General features: G+C 39.7%; 1 protein-coding gene across 2 annotated transcripts; it reads left to right on the forward strand.

The window, feature by feature from the left end:
- Positions 1-1,011: 1,011 nt before the first annotated feature.
- cabp2a (calcium binding protein 2a) lies at positions 1,012-25,290 on the forward strand (the record flags this gene model as incomplete). 2 transcript variants are annotated; one of them, XM_083929925.1, is made up of 8 exons in its annotated part: positions 1,012-1,071; positions 3,243-3,425; positions 19,403-19,624; positions 23,190-23,220; positions 23,918-24,052; positions 24,208-24,317; positions 24,890-25,037; positions 25,265-25,290. In XM_083929925.1, the coding sequence occupies 8 exons, from the start codon at positions 1,012-1,014 to the stop codon at positions 25,288-25,290; spliced, it is 915 nt and encodes a 304-aa protein (XP_083786051.1). The 2 variants fall into 2 exon arrangements, with proteins under 2 accessions (XP_083786051.1, XP_083786052.1); XM_083929926.1 differs by lacking the exons at positions 1,012-1,071; positions 3,243-3,425 and adding an exon at positions 18,988-19,035.
- Between the last annotated feature and the right edge of the window lie 272 nt (positions 25,291-25,562).

The raw sequence follows: 25,562 nt of genomic DNA on the forward strand, positions 1-25,562 counted from the left end.
CCATTTTTTACCTAAACCTTACCATTTTTGTCTGAATTATCAACGTTAACCACGTGTTCCCCATGTTTAAAACAGCGACCGTAGTGTCACTTCACAGTTTGACTTGCTGGGCTACCCAGGCAAGAGGTTGAGACAAAAGGGCCTTTTACATGACTTAGGAAGAGAACTAGTTAAAAACCTGCATTTTTTTCATCCATATTTGCTAGCTTGAAGTCTTCTACTTCCCTTGTCCATCATTTTGGCATGGCAAAGTACTGCAATACCCATGAGCCTTGGCCAGCGTTGCTATGGAGAAGACATCAGTCACAAATCAGAGCACTTTACTGAAACTCTAACTGTCCGTGCTCCACCTATTTTACAATGAGTGAATGCGCTTTTATACTAAATCAAATCTAGCAAAAAGTTCTCAGACTGGTGTCCTTGGTATTATACACTGTTGGCCATCATACTGTACATGCTGTAAGTGTGTTGTGTTTGCTTGAACATGCAGTGCACAGGTCCATATGGTGAATGTAATGTACAATGGGAAACACTATAAAGTGCAAAGGATTGAGGACAAGCCTACATCAGCATCGGAGCAGACGAGATCAGGGAGAGGAAATAAAGATGGGATTATTGGAGATACACGGATAGAAAATAGTTTCAGGCTCAAAAAAACAAGATGTGTATGTAACTGACACATTTCCAAAAAATAATGTTATTTATTTTTAACATTTCTTTTTCAATCAGTGAAAAAGTTAGAGTTTACCCAAGTTACACAAGTGCAAGTGCATACACATTAATTAACACCACAAGTTGAAAAAGACTAGAAAAGAGCAAGGTGGATGGATGAAAGAGGGAGAGAGATGGATGAGAGAAGGAGGAGCAACAACAGTGGGAGATATGCCTCAGATTATCAACCAGTGTCAGATGCTCTAGAGACTGATAAAGAGGAGGAGTGGACAAGAGCGTGACAGGAGGAGAGACTGAGAGAAAGAGGACATCCCTGTGCATGCAAGCTGGGCTGCAAAGATGACTGACGCAAAAGGCGTATCATCCGTGGAGGTGCCAGAGGGGAAGTTAACAAAGAAGGTCAGTGGATGCAAAGGCCAAAATAAGACTTTGCAATGTCTTGAATCCTGCCATTTGTGCTCTTACAAACTCAACATATACTGTGGTGACCAAGTGTTTGTCTTCAGCGGCCTGGTTGCCATTGACACACTATTTACTTCAGTGTGTCCATGCTTTGGTTATTTTGTTTACGAACTGAATTATTATCATTTCTATTTTTATTTAATTAAACACAATATCATTTTAGAACAATACTATGTGTGCAAGAAAGAAAAACTGACCATTCCATTAATTACATTGTTTTTCTGAGATGGTAAGCTTTTTCTGAGCTGGTACATCAAAAAGGTTATGTTAAATGGTAAATGCTGTTTTTACGAGTCCAATTGTTGCCCTTTCACACATGTAGCATACAACAGGAGAGGCAAGACATGATGCTGTTTACACTGCGGTCACATAGCTGTCTGTAATTTGGTCATAAACAACTTGAGTCCATTGCCGTTCCTCAAGGTTGTCTGACGATTTTGATATTGGCCCTTACGTTTTTATCTCTCCAGTTTGACATTTTTTGTTGGCATCTTTGTGGAAAATTTTAGGTCTGACGTGATTCTAAATCCCAATTCGACTTCCTAGTTAAATAAAGGTTAAATCACCCTTTTTTCTTCTTTCCTCAGATGTTTGTATTCTACTGGTCTTGTGCGAGTCGCATGATAGAAACATCATCAACACACCCACTCATTCACTGAGCTGCTCATTGTGTTCTCATGAACACGTTCGTAGCAAATCCTATATAAAGTTATGTACACAAATTTGTACGAAAAAAACATGCTGATGAACCGTAGGACTGGACTGCAGGTCAAAAGACGCAAAACACACAAAAAACAATGTTACGTGACTGATTTTAGCCAACAAAAGGTGACGGTTAGGGTTGGCATGAAAAACCCTTGGTTTGGATTAGAAAAAAGGCTGTGGATTAGTTTAGTACGGAGGGGAATTGAACCTCGCTCCCCTTAAAGTTTTGTGTTTTAGGATTACTTTTTGTTGTTATATGTATGAAAACTGCATGAGAACAGCCTGAGCTGCTCCATTCACACATGGGCTCATTCAGACATTACAAGGGCTGCTCCCAAACAAGGATTTTCTTAATCGACCATTGGTCGTCATTTAGAGCGATTAGTCAACTACTCTACATGTAAACCCCCCCCCCCCCCCCCCAAAAAAAAACAACAAAAAAACAATATAGCCTCGCTCATACTCATAACATATTTCAACATAACTAATAACCATTATTTTACAAGTGCACACAGATGCTCACTATAAGTCTGCTGCCTGTTAATGACACCGGCAAATTATTTCAGATTCTAATTCTGAGACTGTTGGACCATAGGCCGGTAGCAAGGCTACCGTTTCTAACATGTTTAAGGTCATGTTCGTCGTGGGCGAGTGAGGGGAAGTTTTTCTTGCAAAGTTTCCATGTGACCTTCTTGGGGTCGTCCTTGTTCTTCCCAACATGATTGGCTATCATGTTGGGAATGATAGTCTTCCCAACATGATTGGCTATTAATTATTAACGGTCTAACCACGATGTCCTGCAGTGACCTGTCAGCCTTGTTAAAAATACTGACAGTGAATGAGTGTCACGACTTCCTTTATCTGGCCCTTCAAATTAAAAGCCCTCCAGCCTTTAGCCACATAGATAATTTCGACAAGAAATGGCTCCAAATGTTTTATTTTTTTCCCTGCAACCAATCGACCAATGAAATTTTTGTCTGCTAATGATTTTTTGGTCAGTGCTTGGTTGACTATTTGGGGGCAGCCGTAGACATTACACTGACTTTGTGTTAGGGAGCTGGTGGAGTAAAGCCACAGGGTAATGACTAGATAATGTCAGGGTTTGCAATGCGAAAATGTAAAGTGAAAGGGGCTTGTGTGAATGTTCACCTACAGTAGGTGTGTGAGTGCGTGTGTGCTATTAGTCTACCTGTGGTGCTGCTGCAGCTTCTTTACCCCAACATATTTCCAATATGATCCTTTCCAGGAATTTAATGTTTGAGTTTCAGTGAAATCATTGATTCAGTCATTTGTAATCTCTTCTGCATGAATAGTCATCACTCTCACTCAATTATCTTTCTCTTGTTTGTATTGTGAAATAGCTTACCCCTATCTTGTACTCTTTGCTGGTCCATTGTTCTCAGGGTTCCATCAAGAAGAAAATCGAATCATTAAGGCGATGGAGTTCAGCTAGCATTAAGAGGCCTCCAAAGCCTAAAGCTAAGACCTTGAGTCTATCTTCTCCTGTGGGAGACCCTGATGACGTCTGGCTGCAAGAGGGAGACAGGAGAAAGCTGCGACCCATCGTCGACTCAGTCTTTGGACAGGTAGGACACTGATGTGTGCATTACATGTACCCCAGATGTCTTTGTGTAAGTGCACTTCTAAAAATGACATGTCTGTGGGGCATTGTTAACGTGTGTTTTGCTGACGTACACTATGTTAAAAATGCCCTTTTGAAACATCAACAGATGACCAGCACCACAACAGAGTCCACACATGCTCTGTTTTTTCGTTTTGCAGTGGCGTCCCTGGGACTGACCAAAGGTTGTCGGCTGTCCAAGAACGGCAGCAACTAGTTTGCTTGCAAAATTTAGCTTGCTTGCTTGCTTGCTTGCTTGCTTGCTAACGTTAGCCCACCTAAGCTACGGTTGGCCAGCTGGCTGTGGTTTTGCTGTGTGGCATGAATCTACCGTTGGTTGCTTCTAGTTTTGATTGATGGAGTGATTTGTAACTATTTAGTCTAAATATGATTGTAATTCGTTTTACATCAGTCATGTTAAGTCTCATTGTTTCAGCTGAAACTCGCTTGCGTCTTCAGAGAAACTCCCAAAATACTCCCATGCAGTGGCGTGCACAGACTTTTTGAAGGGCAGGGGCGAAAAGGAAAATAAAGGGTACATATAGTGCATCCACGCCACTGAAGAGGAATTTTGGCTTCCAAGAGGGCACTTTAGCACGCGCTTCTGGCACTTTAGCACGCGTTTTGGCAGCAATGAGGGCACTTTAGCACACGTTTTTCAACAATTGGGCCACTTCAGCTTTCAAGTGTGAATGTGTGACTGTGTTAATGTGATCAGGGTGTTCCTGAATAAATAAAAAGTAAAAAAAAAAAAAAAAGGCACTTTATATCATGATCATAGATCGTCTATGTAGAGGCCTAACACTGATGGCCACATAGACCGTAGTGTCTCCCTACACACGTAAATATTTTCAGATATTTATATTATTTGGATATGTATATATATTTAGTTAAAACTATTCTTACCTTTCTGGCATTTTTACACTTTTCTTCTGTAATCTTAAATTGCTTCTAATAAGCGTATGGCACACTGAAATGTTAAAGATATCCACCAGGTGTTGAAACAATGTTTGATTCTAATATATATTTTTGACAAAAGTCTGACAAATCTTTTTATTCAGTCTGAAAAGAATGATTTGGAGAGCTTCCTTTCTGTCATCGCTGCAGCGTCCCTTCCAGTTGCCTACCTCTGTCAATGCCTCCGAGTAGATTGGTCTGTGAGAGATAGCACGGAACTAATGCGTCAAGAGGCAAGACGCGAGTAAACATCGGCTCTGCTTTTCAGTGATGGCGGAGGCTAATGAAGCTTCATCCAGAGCTTAAAAGAGATGGTCGCAGAGTTTCTGTGGGACAGGTGCTTTAGTTTGCCTTATCCTAGAACGCAGTATTACATGTTATAATGTAGCATCAGGATGCTATCAGTTACTATAGTTCTGTAACACCATGTTATTTGTGCAAGGAAGATTAGCGTCAGCGCTAGCGTTCACCGATAGTGTAAACAAACCAGCCGTTTCACTTGGGCTGCTCACAATCTCACCGCAGCCTGACCTCAGTCTTAGCAACAACATGAATTATGGAGGTAAGATCTATTACCATTTTGGTATGTAGAAGCAGATTCTTTAGGTTATATTAAAACCACTACACTATGAGACATATTGAGATTAACACAATTGAACACAAGCGTCTGGCTGCAGCCTCCACTCTCAAGCAGCTCCAATCTCAGGCAGGAACCGTACACAAAAAAAATAAAATTGCACTGACACTTCGGGTGCAGCAATCTTTTTCCATACGCATACGTATATTAAATTAAAAAGTCATGTACTACATATATTGATTTCACGTTCTTCTATATAGCTCATAATTTAAGTATTTTTATTTCAACCTGTTTATTTATTCTTTCAAAATAAGACGTAAATCTCATCCATAGCACCCACTTCAGACGTTATCACTCCATTCATTGGCCATTATCAGTGGTTATCTGCCTCATAGTTATGGGTTAGAAGATTCCTGCTACCTACACCTACCAGTAGCTCCAGAAGACTATTATCATTTATTCACATGGTAACAGTCGCCGTTAGGACCCCTCTACATCACCTTTTAATAGCCAGGGTCACATTGTGACCAATAATGCTCCCAATAAAAATGGGAGCGTACCTATGTTCTTTTGGTCCTATGTTCCCCACTTTGTATATGACCAAGGAGCATCCTTTTATAAGAAAAGCGGTCTGATGTTCCCTAGATCCCCAGTTATTTTTTTTCACTATCACGGCAAAGGCCTATGTAGCTTTTGCGACCGGGGAACATAGGACACTTTTGTGGAACATAGGACTTGGGGAACATAGGGACGACCCGATAAAAATATGTAGTTAGGTTTAGGAAATAAAATATGTGATTTGGATTAAATTGCTAAAGCACCATAGAAAGACTTATCTATACTACATCATCTCACACTGGAAGTAAACTCGGCTCTCCCGTGTGAAAATCCTGTGTGTCTGACTCAACCACCAAGGCCAACCAGTTGATTCTTTATTTTTTCCTCATGGGCTACATCATCACACAGCGCTTTGGTTAAGCTTTACAGCTGAGTTGATGGCTGATCCAGTTTCTAATTACAATGTATGGTAAGAGCCTTCTGAAACTAGAAGGTAGAGTAGGGCCCTACCGCCTAATATTTAATGTAGTAATAAAAACAACTGATAACGCTTCGTTTCATTGTAATCAGAAATCTGGAACTTCCAAGTTCAAGTTCAAGAATCCTGCTTTTGTCTACTTCTGTTTGAAATCAAGACTCCCTTGTTTCAAAAATGATTTAGAATCGCGTAAATTTGTTATCATTGTAAACTGCATATGTGGTACAAGGATTAGCATAACGATCATTTCCGTTTTAAAAACGTCCCTTTAGGTCATTTGTTTATGGTCACAAGAAATGCATCCACTGTGAAGAAAAGGAGGTCTGCTGTGTTTTTCCCTTTTCTCTGTTTATCTCTTCATACCATCTCTACTTCTCATTGTTCAGATGAGTCATCCATACACTCAGCAACAGATGGAGTGAATGATGAGAAACTCCCGTAAGGGAGGGCTGGGATGAGAGATTGGATGGATGCCATAAAAAACAAGGGAAGAGATTGATTGCTACATAAAGGGAGATTATAGCTTAAATGAGTGAGAGGACAAGACAGTCTGTTGGACGCACATTACTTACACAACATCACTCACACTTGAGATACCAGATGCATTTCCCCTGACAAACATAAATGGGTTTGACAAATGTAGCACATGTAAATTAACGCCCCAGTCAGAATCAGATTTAAACAGTTTTAAAGACTTGCAGTTACCAGCATGCTAATCCAGCTACACCAGTTTAATTACTGCTTATTCACAGACACAAGTTAGTCACTAACGAGCAGGGAAATTAAATATAATTATACATTAAATATATAATGTAAAATATCTCTGTACAAGATTGAACATGTTTAGAAGATACAAGAAAAGGGTAGCAAAATTAAAGACGCCCAAACATATAGAGGAAAAATTCTATGATCCAGATCCGAGATTTTGAATAATACAAAAATATAAATTATATATATATATATATATATATATATATATATATATATATATATATATATATATATATATATATATATATAATTTGCCAGAGAACTTAAACTTGAAAAAATGTCACTTGGTTTTATACGTTTGTCCACTCAGAAGTAATATTTTCAGAACAGTTCACACAGACCTAAACTGAAATCTCTGTATAAAATGACACATTTTGTTTGCAAAATGCAAATATTTCCATCAAACAACAATAGATATATTCTTGTAATCATTCATGGCACAATGGACAACAAATTACAGCTATAATATTAACTGGATCAACCTTAGTTTGAGCTATATGCCTGTGTTTGTTGATACTTTACATAGTTATGATAAATGGCAAAAAAAGGCAAGCAAGCAGAACTGTATTCTTCTCTGCAAAGATTATTTTATACAAGATAATGAACCCTGTTTCCATGTAATACCTGCAGTAAACAGCTAGACTAGACAAATTCATTTATTATGGTACAGCTTTTGTACTGTATTCTCTATTTTTTATTGTACTTTATCATCAGATGCCATTCTTTTTTTCTGGACCACTACAGTCATATATAAGGTTTCAGCCTAGAATCTTCTCTCCATCCTTTCAAAATTTAGAAATGCTGAATACCGTAAATAAAATAAAAAATAACACCAAAGAAAACTTATGGATAAAAATATCTACAAAACTAAATAAAGAATTGAAATATTAAGAACGTCACATATATTTGTAGTTCATTTGTTCTTTTGCGTCTTTCTATGATATCTGTGTTAACTCTTTTGAAAAAGAATGTGAAAAAATGTGTGACGCTATTGAGAAAAGATAGGGACTGCTGCTGTGCATAACTTTTTGTAGTTATATGTAAAAACAGTGATGAGGACAGCCTGCATGTATATGTGTGCGTGCTTCATCACTAGTTATAGTCTGAAGTTGGATTTAGAAACTATGGCGGCCTTGCTGGTCCTTTAGTGGCAGAAGACCCTTATTGATTTTATACTGAGACGCATCTTGTTGTCTTTCTTGCAGATATGTAGAATGTGTGTTTGCTGCTTGGAAAAACAAAGGAAATTTGACTGCTTTTTAGATGCAAAGCATCTCATGAACTTGTCCTGAATCTTGTTCACTTTCATTTGCTGATGCTGCCTTAGTCAGAGCCTTTCACACCAGATCTGTTTTGTAGTACTGAAATTAAATCTGGCATGTTTTACTGTGTTCAAACTTGTTTTCATTAAATGGAAAGGCCTAGGGGTTTGGTCCACTTCCAAGAGAGGTGTGAGAGCAAAAGCTCAACCGCATGATTCTGTGCTAGTAGATTATATTGTGAATAAAATAACTACGGATAAATTAACTCTCTTAGCTTCTATGTCTAATGATTTTTTTCAGAAGACAGATTCAAAAAATCTGGGGGGGTGGGGGGAGGGGACTGGAGCTTATCCCAGCTGTCATCGGGCATGAGGCGGGGTACACCCTGGACAGGACAACATCGCAGGACACATAGAGACAAACCATTCCCACTCACATTCACACATACGGGCAATACAGAGCCATCAATTAACCTAACACATGCACGTCTTTGGACTGTGGGAGGAAGCTGGAGAACCCACAGAGACACGAGGAGAACATGCAAACTCCACAAAGAAGGGCCCCAGCCCAGATTTGAACTGCAACTCCCTTCCTGTGCGGCAACGGTGTAAAACAGTGTTTAGTACGGAATATTCCAGAAAAGTGCAAAAATATTTAGAATAATATCAATGGCATAAAATAAACAGTTAAGCATAGAGTGCTTTTTCTCCCTGTGCTAACGTTAGCTGCAACATGTTCGGCACTGGGGTGGAGCAGAGGCTGAAGAGCTCCGGGGAGACGAATTCTTTCTTGCACAATTTGCACACAATCGTGCCCTTGTCCATGTTTCAACTTGGACATTTTTTAGAACTCAATTTCCGTCCATTGAACCCAGCAACAATTCATCATCCCGCTTCTCATCATTTTCATTTCTCTTGTCTTGTGTCCTGTGTGTCAGTATTACAGGAACTCGTGCAATGAGCAACATTCCACACTGTGCAAAAATGAATTGCGATTATTTGTGAGGGTTTTTTTGTCACGTTATTTTTTCTGTAATAAATTAAACGTAATTACCGCGTTAAAGTCCCAGCCCTAATATTAACTTAAAAGGCAAATAAATAGATGGAAATCTTAGTACAGCACAACGTTACAACGTTAAAGGTCAGTTTTAAACATGCAGTTAACGTCATTAAACAGTTGCCGTTTGGTTAGGTTTAGGCAAAATTGGTTGGGTTAAGTATTTTTGTTAATAATATACATGATGTAGCTGCACTATGCATAGTGAAATGGTGAAATGTGGTCCTGGAGACACCTACTGTAGCGGCAACTACTACAGAGGTAGTAACGAAACATTAAAGGTGTGTAGTTGAGATCAAAATGAGGGCTGAGTTTGAAAATTGGTGTGATCGAGAAAGGGCCATATGACCTTAAGTAGAGCATGTACATATAAAGCCAAGAAGGTATGTGTCTTAAAACTACAGGCACTGGCATGTGGCAGTTTTTTTAATTGTCGCAAATGCTGCAAATATGTTTAATCCTAAAAATCAATCCAGTTTAAGATACGGACCATTAACTCCAAGAATTGGATCTTTTGTGGTCTATCTGTGGCTTTAAAATTGATTAATTTGGCATCATTCACCAATTGTTGTTTTTTTTTTTACCAGATCAAAATGTGTCATTTTAATCCATTTTAATTTTAATTAATTTTAGTTAAATCAGGAAAACTTAATGATTCTGATTTAGATGTGAGTAAGAATAATAAGAATTTATTAAGAATGCATGACACATTTTATAGAGTGAGAGTCTTTGGCGTTTAGACTGGAGAAGAAGTCCTGATGATGAAGATCCTGCAGGGACTTAAAGGTGAATGGGGTGGAAGTGGGTGTTTGCCGGCATGACAACCTGAAAAAGAGACCATATTTAAACTTTTGACGGCTATGGCTTGATTGGCTGAGTACATCAAGGAGATGCGTGATAGCTTAGAGAGAAGTGAACCACCCACAATTAGCCGGATAAGCCTATTTTATTCATTTTCCAGTCATGAACAGGGCTGTGGTAGTGTCACATTTTACACTGTAAAATTCCTCCACAGAATTGATATTGTGGCACAAAATGCATTTTAGTCTGATGAAATAAAAAAATGTTTTATCTACAAAATTCACATGAAACAGAGTTGGTGGAATTGGGTGGAATGATCTCTTATGAATCATTGATTACACCCATTTTATTGCATATATTATATATTATAACTACATAAGTAGATTTTTATCAAAAAATTTAATTATTTTATTACAATTTTTGCAGCCCTTGTCGTTACAAAATGTTTACTGGTGAATGTATTTGTAGACAAAGCAAAAACCTAGACAGCTTTATTAGACAGATGTACACCGGGTTAGTTGATGGTCCATTACCACTCTTAGCAGCAATAGTTGTGTCCTATGGAGAGAAAGAACATGCAGTTCCAATATTTCTACGACTTTCTATCCCCTTATTGTATTTTTACAGAGACTCTCTAATCCATGGTAGCTCCAGGACCTCAGAGAAAACTAAGTTTTAGGCCACGTGAAAATGCATAAATAGAATATGGACAGATGCAAAAGGCATTATCCTCCTTTTGGGAATGTAGGACAATCCACACAGCCATATGTGGTTGCAGTCTGTAAAATGATGACAGGTTCAATTGAAATCCTCTGATTACTGAACCAGCACTTTGTCCTCATATGAACTTTTGTTTTGGATTTTAATCCAACTTCAGGTCTGACGAGGTTTCATGAAGTAATATATAATATACAGTTTAATATTTCATGTATGGTTTTTATCTTTTATTTCTGTCTCCTGGTCCCACTCTGGGTCTAACACAGAAATAATTGCTTTATTTGCTTTCTGGGCCTACTCAACTGCTTTAGCTTCACAACCTTCAACTTCCCACCCACAACCGTGGACACATCTTAGACCCGGTTTTCTCCACTGGCCTCCACATCCACAACATCTTCAGCACCGACCTCTTCATCTCGGACCATCGGGCCATCACACTCGAAATTGACATTCCCGTACCGCAACCCAAACAGGACCGCACAATAACTTTCTGGAACTTTAAGTCCATCTGCCCAGTCTCTCTCTCCACCTGTATATCAAACACTCTCTCCGGCCTCACCCTCCCTGTTAAGCCAGCCCCCATGGACCTTGTCAGCATCTATATCAACACACTGTCCACCTTCCTCAATCAGTTGGCCCCCCTGATAACAGAAACTGCCACTTTCACTCACTCGGCACCCTGGTTCACCCTGGAACTTCACAAACTCAAAAAACCACGGAGACAATTAGAAAGACTGCACAAGAGAACCGGTCTCACAGTACACATCTCGCCTATAAAGAACACATGCAACTCTACAATTCAGCACTCAGCGAACGCTCTGTCTACTACTCCTACTCCTACTACTAATTTATTCTGGATCCTCAAACTCAAGCACTCTGTTTTCCACTGTAAATAAACTCAAACCCCAGGACTCCACAACATTGCACGCCTTCGCCCCACTCTTTCCTCCTCAGTTGCTGAAACACTCATCCACGCCATCACCTCCAGACAGACTTGGGACCACTGCAACAGCATCCTTTATGGCCTCCCCTCCACTGCACTTCAAAAACTGCAATATGTACAAAACTCGACTGCCTGACTGCTCACTCACTCCACCTCCAGAGCACACATCACTCCCATCCTCTGTGAACTTCACTGGCTTTCCATACAACAACGTATAACTTCAAGATCCTCCTTATGCTTACAAAGCCCTCAACAGGCTCGCACCCTCACACCTGAGTGATCTCCTCCATTGCCACCCCCACTCGCCACCTCTGCTCTACTGACGCCAACCTTCTCACCCCCATCACCAAAACCACATATCACACTCTGGGGGGCCGAGCCTTTGCCATAGCTGCCCCTACCCTCTGGAGCTCCCTGCCCCTTGCGATGCGAAATTCAGAAACACTCCAATCATTAAATCCCATCTCTTCAGGATCGCAACAACTAAAATCCATCATCTTTCACCCTCTGTTTTTCTTTTAATGTGCTGTTTTTTTGTTCTAGTGTTGTTTAACGTGCTTCCTGTTTGACTGTCTATTTTTTTATGTGTAAAGCATCTTTGAGTACTGAGTAAAGCGTTATATAAAATTGATCTATTATTATTATTATTATCATTATTATTATTATTAAAATTATTCTTTGGAAATTAGACTCCATTGAGATATCGTGTAAATGGGGGTAGTGAAGCCAAGGGTGAGGTTACCCCCAGATGGAGTCGAGACACTGGTGGTGGCGAGGAGGAGATGACTGAGACTGGAGAAGAAGATAATACTTACCAGAGCAACACCATGGATTCTGAATGAGTACAAAGAGAGTTAAAATGTGAAGCAAACATGTGGACAGAGGATTACAAATGCAAGGGAGAGGTGTGACTAAGTGAAGGGGAGACTATAAAGATGAATCTCAGTGACAAATAGATGCAACGGTTAGCAGTTGAATGGAAGCGGAAATGATAAATGCTAAACAGTTGCATATACTGTATATAATAAGGCTGAAAGCAGAAAACAAGTTATGCATGAAAGTAAAAGGTGCTGATGAGATGCCATCTGTAAATCATGTAAATGAATGGTGCTGAAAGAATTTTAATGTAAGGAGCTGATAAAAATACCAGCTGTTAGGCATGTAAATGAAAGGTGCTCAAAAGTGCAAAGCTGATTATTGCATGTAACTTAAAAGTGCTCAAAAATGCAAAGCCGTTTATTGTATGTAACTTAAAAAGGTGCTCAAAATGCAAAACCGTATTGCATGAACTTAAAAGAGTCCTCAAAAATGCAAAGCCATTTATTGCATGTAATTTAAAGGTGCTGAAAAATGCAAAGGCGTAAAATTCATGTAAATAAAAGGAGCTGATAAAATGCCAATGTTGCATGTTGCATCAATTGCAAATCATATGCGATCAGTTATATGCAAAACTTACACGGATATTAGGGTTTCAGCAATTTTTGAAGAGAGAGGCTGGTGTTGATGTCCGGGCCAATGTAGGAGGTGAAGGCAGAGGAGGACCACTCACCAAGTTGTTGAAGTGAGGAAGAGGAAATACCCTGATCAGCCGCCGAAGTGGCTGCACCTATCCTAAAGGAATGCCTTGAATATTCCTGGGAGGATAAGCCTATTTTATTAAGTACTATAGCAAGATGCCGAATGAACCAAGGCTTGGTCATATGAGTGTGATCCGATGTAATAAATAAGGGAGCGAAAGAGCTGGTTCAAGGTTTGAGTTTCATGTAATGAATAAGGGATTTGAAAGGGCAAAATTGCGATTCTGTACGAGCAACGGTTAGGGAGCAGGCACCTCTGTATTTAGAATGTTTGAGATGAAGGCTATAGTGGCTAGGATGAAATGTTAGATCAGAAAATGTAATATCTCTTTCGGGATTAAAATAGGCTGAGGGATTAGTAAATTTGCCGCACTGAGGAATGCACAAAATACAGACTCAAGCATGATGTCAATGTAAGGAGAAAAAAAACCCTTCCCTTAAAGCACCCAGCATTTTGTGCAAGACTGAGAAGATGATAGGCCGTCTGCTCTCTGGGACAGAAGGAACAGATTGAGAGATGCCTTTAAAGATTCATTTAACAGCTGGATTAGCAGATAAACTAGGAAAGAAGGGCAGAACACTTGATATTAAATTGGATACCTGCAATTAAGCTGCAAATATAGTGAGGTTTAAAATGGTGAACATCCATGCAGTAGCAAATAAATGCACAGTGTTAATGAGAACAGGAAAAGCAAAAGTGCACCAGGCAAAATCACAGGATCTCAGTGTGGAAGAAGCTAATCCCTTTCTCATGTATGCTCCCACAGACTCCATGTACCTAGACATGGAATGTCGATTTATGGAGTTTTTATATAAAAATGAGACATGGTTCCATTTGTGAAGCAGCAGGGACCAAAAGCGCAGGTCAGAATGGTACCCTTCATCCGAGCTTAAAACGTTGAGGAGGTTTGGCACCGATGAGGACATGTCCAAAAGGCGAGATATGAAAGAGCGTCCTTGCGGGATGACGCGCATGGCAAAGTTTAAATGCCTTAAGAGGGAGAGAAACTGCTTGGTAATGTTGCCAAAGCATAGAAAGATTTAGAAATCTTGGGAATCCACTGCAGTTTATCAGCTGGTAGGGGCGCTTTCATTTCGGTGGAGTCCAGTGTGATGCCCAGAAACTCCAGGCGTGTCGAGGGGCCTGCAGTGTTCTCCTCAGAGGGAGAAAGTCGAAACACTGTTTGAGTTTATTCAGGGAAGAATGAGTTATCGGAGAGGAAGTCATCAAGCAAATGAATGATGCACTGCACTTTGGTGTTGTTTAGGAAGATCCAGCAGAGCACCTCTGAGATTTGGTTAAAAATGTACAGGCTGCTCCTACACCCCGTTAGTCAGGCGGACAGCAAAATAAAACTAAGAGTCCCATTTGAGGCCAAGGGCCGGATATATAGGGCCGATTTTAAATGCATCAGTTATAACCGCTTTGGAAAACCAGGCGCCCTGTCAGTTTAATATCGTCATCGACGGAAGTGAAGCTTGGGAGGAATAAGCCTGTTTAAAATGAAATGCTTCTCACCGTTTTACACAACATCCCAACTTCAATGGAATAGAAGTATTAAGTATTGACCTGAAAAAGAACATTATATGGGACCTTTAACTCTGGAGCTGGGCTCAGTTCACTTCACCTCAGCTTGATCGCCCTCCCTGCAACTCATCTCGCAGATGCCTCATCTGATGTCATGTGTTCATTGATTTGCCAGAGAGATCTGCGTGCATTCAAGGTCAGAAGGCAGTTTGATTTGTTTGGATGGTGCAGAGTTTATGGACATAGACTCAATGAAGGGATGAGCACTTTATATTTCTGATGTCAGTATACAGTAGATCACTACATATAAGAGCGTTATTACCTGTCTTTAAAGCACAGGGATTATGGTGCCAGCTTTGTGACAAATGCAAGTTATAACAATTGGATGACACAGATTCTATTTGTGCAGGTTGTAACTAGTACATCAAAACAATATGATGATGACAACTGCCAAGAGCAAGTTTTTGGGTGTTGTGTGGTTGAAGAGAGTGTCTGCATAGTTTCACCTGTAAGTCACCCTGTTTGCCTCACAAAAACTGACTTGTATCATTTGCAATAAATGTGTATGTGTGTCAACCTGCATGTGTAGACATGCAAAAACGCATCCCATCTTTTTACCTGACCACTATCAAGGCTATTAGGATAGCATGGCATGTTAAATCCTGCCTTTTGGAATGTACCCATCATGTTGTTTACTAGATTTTCTGTTGGCATAGCTTCTATCCTGGCCTTTAGGCATCTGGTGTGCTTGCTGTTGTCGAGAGATAGAGCATGAATTCTCACCCAGCTGCCCTGTTTTGGGTTTAATGGCTGAAAAGCTTTGTGTTCACACCGGGCTGTTGATTGAAGTGGGGTGTTGGTACTTTTGTTTATTCCACTAAAGAATAATAAAAAAAAAAGGTTTTGCTTTTTCCTTTCTGTGAGCTTTCCTGGAAGCATGTGCCTCCTTCTTTCATGCGTTTCCCTTTGTATGTCTACACAAAGTTGCACTTAAAGAATAATTCACATGTAAAATGATCATTGGCGTATCAATTACTCACCCTCGCCTTGAATTCTTTTGAACAATGAACAATGTGTGTGTCTCACGTGACTCCAAGGGTGCTGATTTTCTGACATGCCTCACCATGCAGCCATCACAGGAATTCAAGATAACACAGGATAAATGGTTGATATACAAATGATCATTTTGAGTTTGATGTATTTCTTTACTATGATGAAATGAATGTGAAGCATTTTTTTATGTCTGTGAAATATATAATGGGAAACAATGCAAAAAAAAACATTACACGACTGAGGCTTTCGTTTGCTAATCTGGTGTGTGTCCAGCTGGATCAGTGGGCTAAGGCACATACTATTATATAACCGAGACACTGCTTTCCAATCCTTTGTCACAAGTCATCTCATCACTCTCTGTCCTCTCTACTTAATAGGTTCTCGTGGAATTTTTTTTAACTCCCTCCTCCATGTCCATGGACAGGTCAGACTGCAGAGTCATGGGGAGAATCATGTCTGTGAAGCTGCTAAAGATTCACTGATTGTGCCATCAGTCCTGTTTTCCCATTCTCAATCTCCCGACTCCACCCTGCTCATCTCTCTTTGTGATTATTGTGTGCTGTCCAAAACCCAAAAGCACACACACACACACACACACACGCAAATGTTTCTGTAACTAAAATGGATGGAATTCTTTAATAGCCAGACATGAGACTGACATCTGATGGTGGTGCATAAGTGTTACAGTTGAGCTGAGCTCATGTTTGCCCAACCAACAAGCAGAGCTTTGCTGCACTCCTCTGGTGATACACTGACAGTGTAAAGTATCCGAAAGCAACTCAAGGACGAATGTTTGTTTCCTGCAAAAGGGCCTAGTGTATTAAAAAGTGTCCAGACATTTGCCTTATGTATTGTCATGTTACAAGTTTAGTTTAACTGCCCAGTTATTTATGAGGTGAGAACAAATGATTCAGAATGAGTGAGGAGAGATCTGCATCAAAAAGTAAGCTGCAGTAGAAAATAATATGCAGAGCAAATAAAGAGGGGTGAAAATCAGGAAACAGATGAGAGGTATTATAGACAGATATGGAGAAAAAGAGAGACACCAAAAACGTGTTAGTTCTCCTAAATTGACCATGGAGGATAAGGGCTGCAGACGCTAAGTGTTGGTCTTGAATATACTGCGCTAATATCTGGTACACATGCAGCACCGCGCGACTGGCACCAGAATGTCTATAAGAGGGAAGTATGAAGATATAAAGAAGTTCATATAATCATGTGTACCAAAGCCTGGTCCTAACTGCAATTTTAATTTATCCTTGTAGCAGTGATCGCAACGCAGCTTAACAGTAATACAAAAACGCTGCATTAAAAAGAAGAAAGTATTGCTTTTAAAAAGGTAAAAGTATGTAAAACATAACTATTTCTTATTACTATTACTACTCGGGTGTCAAAAAGTAGCAATTTAAGGATGTCCATGCTTTCGAAATTATTTCAGGATGCAAAAAGCAAAGGTGAAAGCATAATGGAGGAAGGATGAAGTAGAGAATAAATGAATAAAGAACAAAGAAAGTGAGTGAAATTAAGACTAAATATATTTTTAAAAGTTCCTAAAAAGTAGAGATTTTCTGATATGACTTTTATGAGAGGAAACCTGTGTGTTGTTTGTAAATGTCCCTTCTGTGGTGCCATTATGAATACTGACACTGTGGTAGACTGTCCGACCACTCAAACAACAGTTGCATCCCAGTCTAACTGAGATTCCCCAAAATATGCCAAATAACCAGCGCTGTAGCGACCAGAGAGGACATCAAGGTTATTGGCTGTGGAAGTTTTGCCAATTTTATTATGTTTAAATAGTAAACATAATAGTTTAAAACAAAGAACTGAACTGTATTAAATTTGAATCAAAATAATGAATATGAATCATTATTCTCTACCATAATCACATACCTGACCAGACCAGGAAGGTAATGTTTACACAGGAGATATAACTAAAAAAGTCTGGTTGGGACAGAAATTCAAATGAAATGCAACAGCTACATTTAAATGAATTGTGTAAAATGAAAGAATTTAATATTTTCCATCTGAAAAATCTGACATCATATACAGTATATATATATATAATGCTATTAAAGAGCCTAATAAATAAAATGTGAATTTCTTTTTTTAGATATAAATAAAAATTCAATTAAAAAAAATGTCTTAGGTAGGGATAGGCTTATGCTTGAGAATGTGAAATTATGACTTCAGTGTCTCTAAAACCCGGTATATCTGATGTTTTTCACTTTCACTGTAATTTTCTGTGTTCCCCTCGATTTGCAAACCATGTCTAATATTTACAGTAGGCCTACTTTCCTGAGGTTCCATATTCCTCTCTTCCCACTTGCATCTGCCCCACTGTTTCTCCCTGTCTTTGTACTTTAAAGTAATATAAGTATTCATCTTGTTATTCTCCCACTTCAAACCCGTACTCCTGTGGTCTTTCAACATAACTGTTCCCCTCTAATCTGAAATGCCAGGGATTAAACAGGCAGCCAGCTCTTCATCCATAATTCCACCCCCCCCCCCCCCTCTCTCTCTCTCTTGCTCTCTTTCTCATCCACACACACACACACACACACACACACACACAAACACAAACACACAAAATACACCGAATTCCACCAGACTAGTCATTTTGAGACCATAAGCATGATGTTTGGGAGGCAGAGAGAGGAAGGTGGGTGGGATGGTTAAGATTAAATTGGTCCAAATTCAAGGGATCACTCGTTGCGAGAGGGGGGGGCAGATGAATGCGGGGGGGAGTGTGTGTTTTGTGTTAGGGAGAGGGGGAGATTGAAAGAGGGAGAAATGGTCGAGTCATGTAATCAGAGGCAGAATCTGGCAGGAGCAGGTTGTTTCAGCCCAGATATGACCCGGCTCTCCCACCCCACCCTACCCCACCCCGTCAATCTCCAGCACCCTGCTGCTATTCCATAATATTACACTACACGTCTCAAAGCTCATCATGACAGCCTCCAATAACCTATAGGATTTAATGTGACATCATATGCCTACCTTGCCTCTGACTTGACCAATTGGATCTAGGATTGTAGCACGTGCACTGACGCTTTCAGTAGTTTTTGGTGCAAGTGGAAACATTTGCCTTTCGCCTCACTGGCTGTGAAAGACGTTGCCCCATGGAATGCACTGGATTTACGACTTTAATGTGACCATTGAGCAGAGACAGAGAGGAAAAGAGGAAGAGGAACAGGGGAGAAGTGTGGGGACAGGAGGAGGTGAAGACAGGAAAAAGAGGGCAGGGAGATGGGAAACATAAACAAGTCTTCTAAAAAGAACAGTAAAAGGAAGAAGGTAAGGATTGATTTAATTTCTTTCAACTGAGAGAAACACATTTATCAAAAGGCGTTAGATCTGATTAAGATATATGAGATAATGCTTTGTGGATGTCCATATTTATGACAGTCATATATGTGACAATACCCTAGCACATTTCAGCTGTAGACAACTTCCTATGGGACACAGCAGCCATTCACATGGGTTTTGTTAATAATATACAATAGCCTACATAAACAGTATATTTGAAATTATGACTTACTTATGACTGGCGTAACGGTACAAAAAAGTATGTGTAAAATAGCCAGTTAAGTGGCTTTAATTCAGTGGAATTTAAATCGTAACCTATTCTGGGTCCTAATTCGGTTGGTTCCCCTCGTCTAAGGGGGAGTCGGCCGTAGAACGAAGCAGCGCCCCATTGGCTGACGCCATGCTGGGGGGCCTGGGTGGTGCAGGCGAGGTGGACACAGATGAAGAGGAAGAAGGAGGGAGCGAGCGGGACTTCGATGAGCCCCTGTGTGCTCTGGTTCAGAACTGCAACATGCTGCACAACTTAGTGGGGCCCGCTTGTATCTTCCTCAGACAGGGCTTCGCTCAGAGCCAGCTTGTATGTATAACATTCACACACACACACACACACACACACACGGTACAGAATTATCATAGCAAAAATCCATCATAAATGTGTTCATACATCCATTTTTACAGTGTTGTCACTGTGAAAATATAGATATACACAGATATATACCTCCCATCAATCTGATATACTATTCCACCATATCACCATATTTACTGATAGTTTGTGATTGTGCAAGAGGACCTGTGTTGCAGAATATGACTTATTTTGAAAAAAAACATTTTTTTATAATAATCCTATATAATAAACCTTGGAATGGTTCAGTGTTAACAACGGTAAAATTAAATATTTATATAATATAACAACAAAATTCATATTTTACATTATGTTTGTCCAATTATGAAAATACATGTCATCTTAGAACAAACATAGAAAGGAAAAGAGAAAGGATCTCTTACACATAGAGAACTGGATGTCCTGTAGAAGTCATGAGCTACATAAAGAGAAGTAATATAACAGATTACACTTAAAGGACAGTGTCACTGGCCTCCCAATTTATCTAGATTGTAATTTAGATCATAAATCCACTTTCTGACAGTGCTGTAGATATCATGTGTGCCTGTTATTTCAGATTAACGTCTTATGTAGAAACTGGGGATATGGCAGAGATCAATGACAGTAATTTCCTGACTGTGCAGCTAGCAGCGCTAATTGAAAAGAGCCATTAGAATGGTGGTGAAGTCACTGGTCACAATGTGCTGAGCTTTAGGCTTCGGAGGTATTGGACGACCTTTGGTTGAGTCTAGAGGAGAAATGTAGCAATACCGAGTGATCACCTCATTTACATAGACTATATTATTTTACTGTATTTTGTAGTTGACCTCAGTGTGTTTTTGGTGAATGGATAAAAGTAATTCCAATGGAAAAAGTTAAAGCCGTAGCCCACTTCAGACCAATGATTTGTGATGAGAAGACACATTTTTATAACATTGCAGGGAAAAGTAAGAGTGGTGTGAACCGGCTCATCGCATCTTGACTCAAACCGGCTGATGGTGTCTCCTCAGCTTGTCAAGTCGCCAGCTGCTGGTTCTAGAATATAAGGCAATCAGCTTGTAGCAAAGCCTGCTGGTCGAGTCAGTTATAAACCGTCAGTTGGTCAAGAGAGGAAGAGAGTCGAGCGAGGTAGATTTAATGAGGAGTGGGAGCGCAGTTTATGAGAACAAAGCCATAAACAGAGAAATAAAACGTTATTTTTACTTTTTAAGATGCTACAAATTGAATCCAGCTACAAAAAAATCCTAAAAAGTCAGAAGTTAGAATGGAAGACCAGAGTCGTTGCTATTGAGATTATACATCATATCATCACACTGGTGTAAACAGGTTTCAGAACATTGCAGACCTGCGCATTGCAAAAGTTGAAAGTTCATCATCATCTAATCATGAATCTTTGGTCTGAACTGGGCTTTATAAACTTTTCTGACTGTTTTTTGTTGTTTTGGTTAAGTCAACTGCTCTGATAAACCTAAAGGGCAGACTAACGAAGTTAACATCTAGCTTTTGAACACATTGGAGCATGTAGCAGCTAAATGGCCGGGTATTTTACTCAGGACTTAGTGTATATGAAAAAAACAGAGCCAGAAGGAGAGTAAATATATTACCATTATACTTTTTATGATCAAATACAAAACATAATGGAATTCCCATCAGCCAGCTGTACTTTGTGTTTAGTGGTAATTGGCAGCACAAAGCTGATATGGCTTTAGGAGGCTTGTCCAGGTCCACTTGATAAAAGTGTTCTTGAGTACGGGTCATGTTTTCTCAGATACGGTTCACAAGGTGTAAAAAAAACAACTGTACTGAAACAGAAGTGCTATTTTAAATGAGTAGCAGTAGGTGCAAAGAGCTGCAAAGGCATTTCTTTAAAGCTGATGGTCTCCTACAAAATCTGCATAGTGGTTAAAAAAGTCGTTTTAATGCCTTCACCATAAGGCCCTGAGCTAATCAGTGTTAGCCATGTCCGGCTGTTAGCAACTACTGGATTTTGCCGTTAATAGTTGTTACACGAAAAAAAACTGTCTCGGTGGCTTATTTGATGGTGATAAAGAAGGAAGCCAGGCGGTAGGGTTGCTCTTGATATTGTCTCCAAAATATAAACAGGCATAATACAAAGGTCAACTCTATTGTATGGGCTTGGGATCTTGTGATTTGTGCACTTTTTTGCACAAATCTAGGCAACAGCTTAGGTCCTTTGTTAACTTCCTGTTGTTGTTGATGTCATTCACATTCACTGTGACAGGAAATAAACTAGGACTGTTTTGGAATGTTTCCATATTTGAAAAGGTCCATACTGTAGTGACATATACACAAATGTCACGCAGATGATGCTGTGTACGCGTGTACAGAACAACGTTACTAATGTGAAAGCTGAGGGATGGGTGTATGTGTGTGCGTCCAATCTTACTTGGACATGGTATGAATCAATCAATCGTTCCTACGTTGAAGTCATGGACAGAAGAAAGAGATGGGATTCTTTGACAGAGTACACAGATTAGTCAACGGATAGGGTGAGACTGATAGCCTTTTCAGGTTATTAATCCCCCATAATCCCCTTTGTTCTCTAACATGCCAAACTGAACTCCTTTGTTCTGCGTTTACATCCTTTTCCTTCTGTGTTAAAGGCATCAAATATTTGCTATATGATGACAAAATATGGGAACAACAAGGAAAACATTTGCTTCCCTGCCTCTGTGCCTGAACTTGGCTCAACCTGACACGTATTGACACAAATTTGATCAAAAAAGACAAATTGCTGTGTTGTTTGCTGCATGTTTAGCCTGTTCAGGTGTGTTAATGTTCGTTAATCAAGTCCCGGCCGAACCACAGATACAGATAAAAACCCGTAGACAGCGGCAGACATCGAAATGAAAAACAGATAAGCCTTGGTGATTTGTAATACAATTTACAGCTGTAATCTCCCTGCCACTGTTTTCTCTCCCCTGAATCCTCTAATCCAGGCCTGTATTATTCCTGCTGCTGATGTCATAACGTGTCGTGAACAAACTTATCCTGGCATCTCCTTTGTCCATGTCACCACAAGCTAAAGCAAAAGAAACTACAAAGTGTTTCAGATTTCTAAGACATTTTGAATGAAGGTTGGATGGGATTTTTTGGGTTTTCTCAGAATTCTATCAACATACAAACCATTTCATCAGCTTTGTTGCATGCGTGTGCATAAGGCGTGTTTGTCTTTTTGAATGCTTGTTGTGGAGCATATGCACGACAGACTTTCAAAGCTTCTCCACCAGTCCAATGAGATTGGACACAAGCTTGAGTAGCAGATTGACTCAAAAGGTTATTAGGGTCAGTCGGATCAAAACCAAAATAATGCAGCAATAAAATCTGCTCAGGCGATTGAACATGGAACAAAAATGCTTGACAGAGAGTGAAACACTAGAAGCTGCAGTACTAAAATGTCCTACATGTTTTGTCACTATGAATGTGTGTGTGAAAAGGAATAAGACAGAATGAGATTGAAATTGTGTGTTTAACCTGACTGGCTGTCCATTCTCTGTATCTTCCATCCGCACCACCACAGGACAGAGATCTACGACCAGAAGAAATGGAAGGTACAGAGATATAAAAGGCTTCATCCAAATCCTCAATCCTCGCTCCCTCAGTCGTTCCCCTTTCTTCCTCCTGAGCCACCTTCCTTTCGAACCTCAAAACCTTCTGTTTAACTGTTAAATATTGTGCTTTCCTTTTGAAAGCACAACTTAAGAAGACTTGTGAAACTGCGAAAGATCAAGGTGAAGGATGATTATTCAAACAGAAAGATTATTTTTCACAATTTAAGCACAGTTCAACTCTCCCGTCACCCATATTCCTCAGTTCTACCTCACACACTGAAATAAATAGTTACTGAAATGTGTTTTTTTTCATGAAGAAACTCAATACAATTAAAAAAATGAAATAAAGAACTTACTAAGAGGGTTGCCAGGTTGTGGAAATACCTATTGGCAAGTGTTTATGCTTTCTGTTTGGTGATAATGCAGTTAAAACGTACAAGAGTATTTTAGCATTGTATTCCTACAACACTGTCAGACTCAAGATCAGTTTTAAAAAACACAGAAAAATCACCAGAATTGTCTAATTTTCGTTTAAAACCTAACTATCAGATTCATTTGAAAGATATCCGATATAACATAAAAATTCTACACAAAGATGGCTCTACCATAAGGCACTTAGAATACACTTGTGTAACTGTAACTGAAATGTAATCTTTCTCTCACTCATTCACCCTGTTCTTCACACGTGTTCCCACAGAGCTGCGTGAGGCATTTAGGGAGTTTGACAAAGACAAGGATGGCTTCATCAGCTGTAAGGACCTGGGCGAGTGCATGAGGACTATGGGATACATGCCGACAGAGATGGAACTGATAGAACTTAGCCAGCAGATCTGTGAGTCCTGAATGTATATAGCCTGCATGTGTATAAACATTTGCCCACTTTGGTCACTAACTGATTGATCTGGTTATTTATTTGCTTGCTTGTTAAAGGCAAAATCCGCACCGTTAACAATGTCTTGCTTGTGCATACTTATCTTCCCTCTTTAGGTGGTGGTAGAGTGGACTTTGAGGACTTTGTGGAACTGATGGGTCCCAAAATGCTTGCTGAGACTGCAGACATGATTGGAGTCAAGGAGTTGAGGGATGCCTTCAAAGAGGTCAGAACACAGTTTTTATTATAGCCACAGACTGCAACTACCGTAACTACTGTGAACTACTGTTTTGAAGTCTAAAGTTTGGGGGTTTTGACTGTCGCCATATTGTTTTTCCAGAGCCAGAAGTAACTGTATTAGGAGTGAGGGGTGGATCTTACTGAGAACCAAACAGTATGTTACCAGCTAATGCTAGAGCTAGCTAGCTATCTTGTTCAGCTAGGTGCATCTGTCATTCACGTTTACTGTGATATTAATTGGGTTGCTAATTTTGGCTAGCAAAACACAAGCTTTAGATAATGAACAGCCGACTCCTTAGAGTGTCTTTTAGTACGACTGAACAACACATTTTTAGACGACCAAAATGTTACAATTAACTGTCATTAGTCCACAGCTATTTAAATGTACCAGAAGCTACATCCTTTTCTTTTATACAGTCTGTGCATATAGCCAAATGCCAATTTTGTCTATGGGGTCCCCTGAATAGTTCATCCCCTTTCCCCTACTTATACCTCAATATCAGTACTTTGTATATGCTTTCAAAAAATTTTCTCTACCCCATCCCTTTTGTTTCCCAGTTTGACTCCGATGGTGATGGTCAGATCAGCCTTGGGGAGCTGAAAGAAGCCATGAAGAAGCTAATGGGGGAGCAGCTCAACCACCGCGAGATAGACGAGATCCTGCGAGATGTTGACCTCAATGGGGATGGACAGGTGGACTTTGAAGGTGAGTGGTTGATACATTAGGTAAGGAAACTGAGGGGGGGGGGGGAATAGGAAACAAAGAAGTGAAAGTGTCTGCACCAGAAACTGCATCGTGATTTTCAGTCAAGCTAATTGGTGGATTTTCAGTCAAAAAAATTAAGCGAGAGGAGAATGTTGGAAACAAATAAAGTTAGTGGTGATACTATCGTTTTTTTAACAAAAATAACAGCATGTATTTTCTGTCCACAGAGTTTGTGCGAATGATGTCTCGCTGACCTGACTGCACCAAACACAACATGGACCAGGCTACACACTGTTCATTTTCTCGTAATTCTTCTTGATGTACAAAGACTTATTGGTGTCTGTAGTTTTCAGTTACTTATATCATCTCTCAAGTATAAGAGAATCCCTTTAGTGTGTTACTGTTGTATGAAATGTAATATGTATTTTACATGTAACAAGCAATTGATGGTTTAACCAAAACTTCTCTTAAGAAGTGGATTGAATTGAAATTTGAATATATATGAACTGAGAATCCCAGTCCAGT

Source organism: Echiichthys vipera (genome assembly GCF_963691815.1).
Source record: "Echiichthys vipera genome assembly, chromosome: 2".
Lineage (NCBI taxonomy): Eukaryota > Metazoa > Chordata > Actinopteri > Perciformes > Trachinidae > Echiichthys > Echiichthys vipera.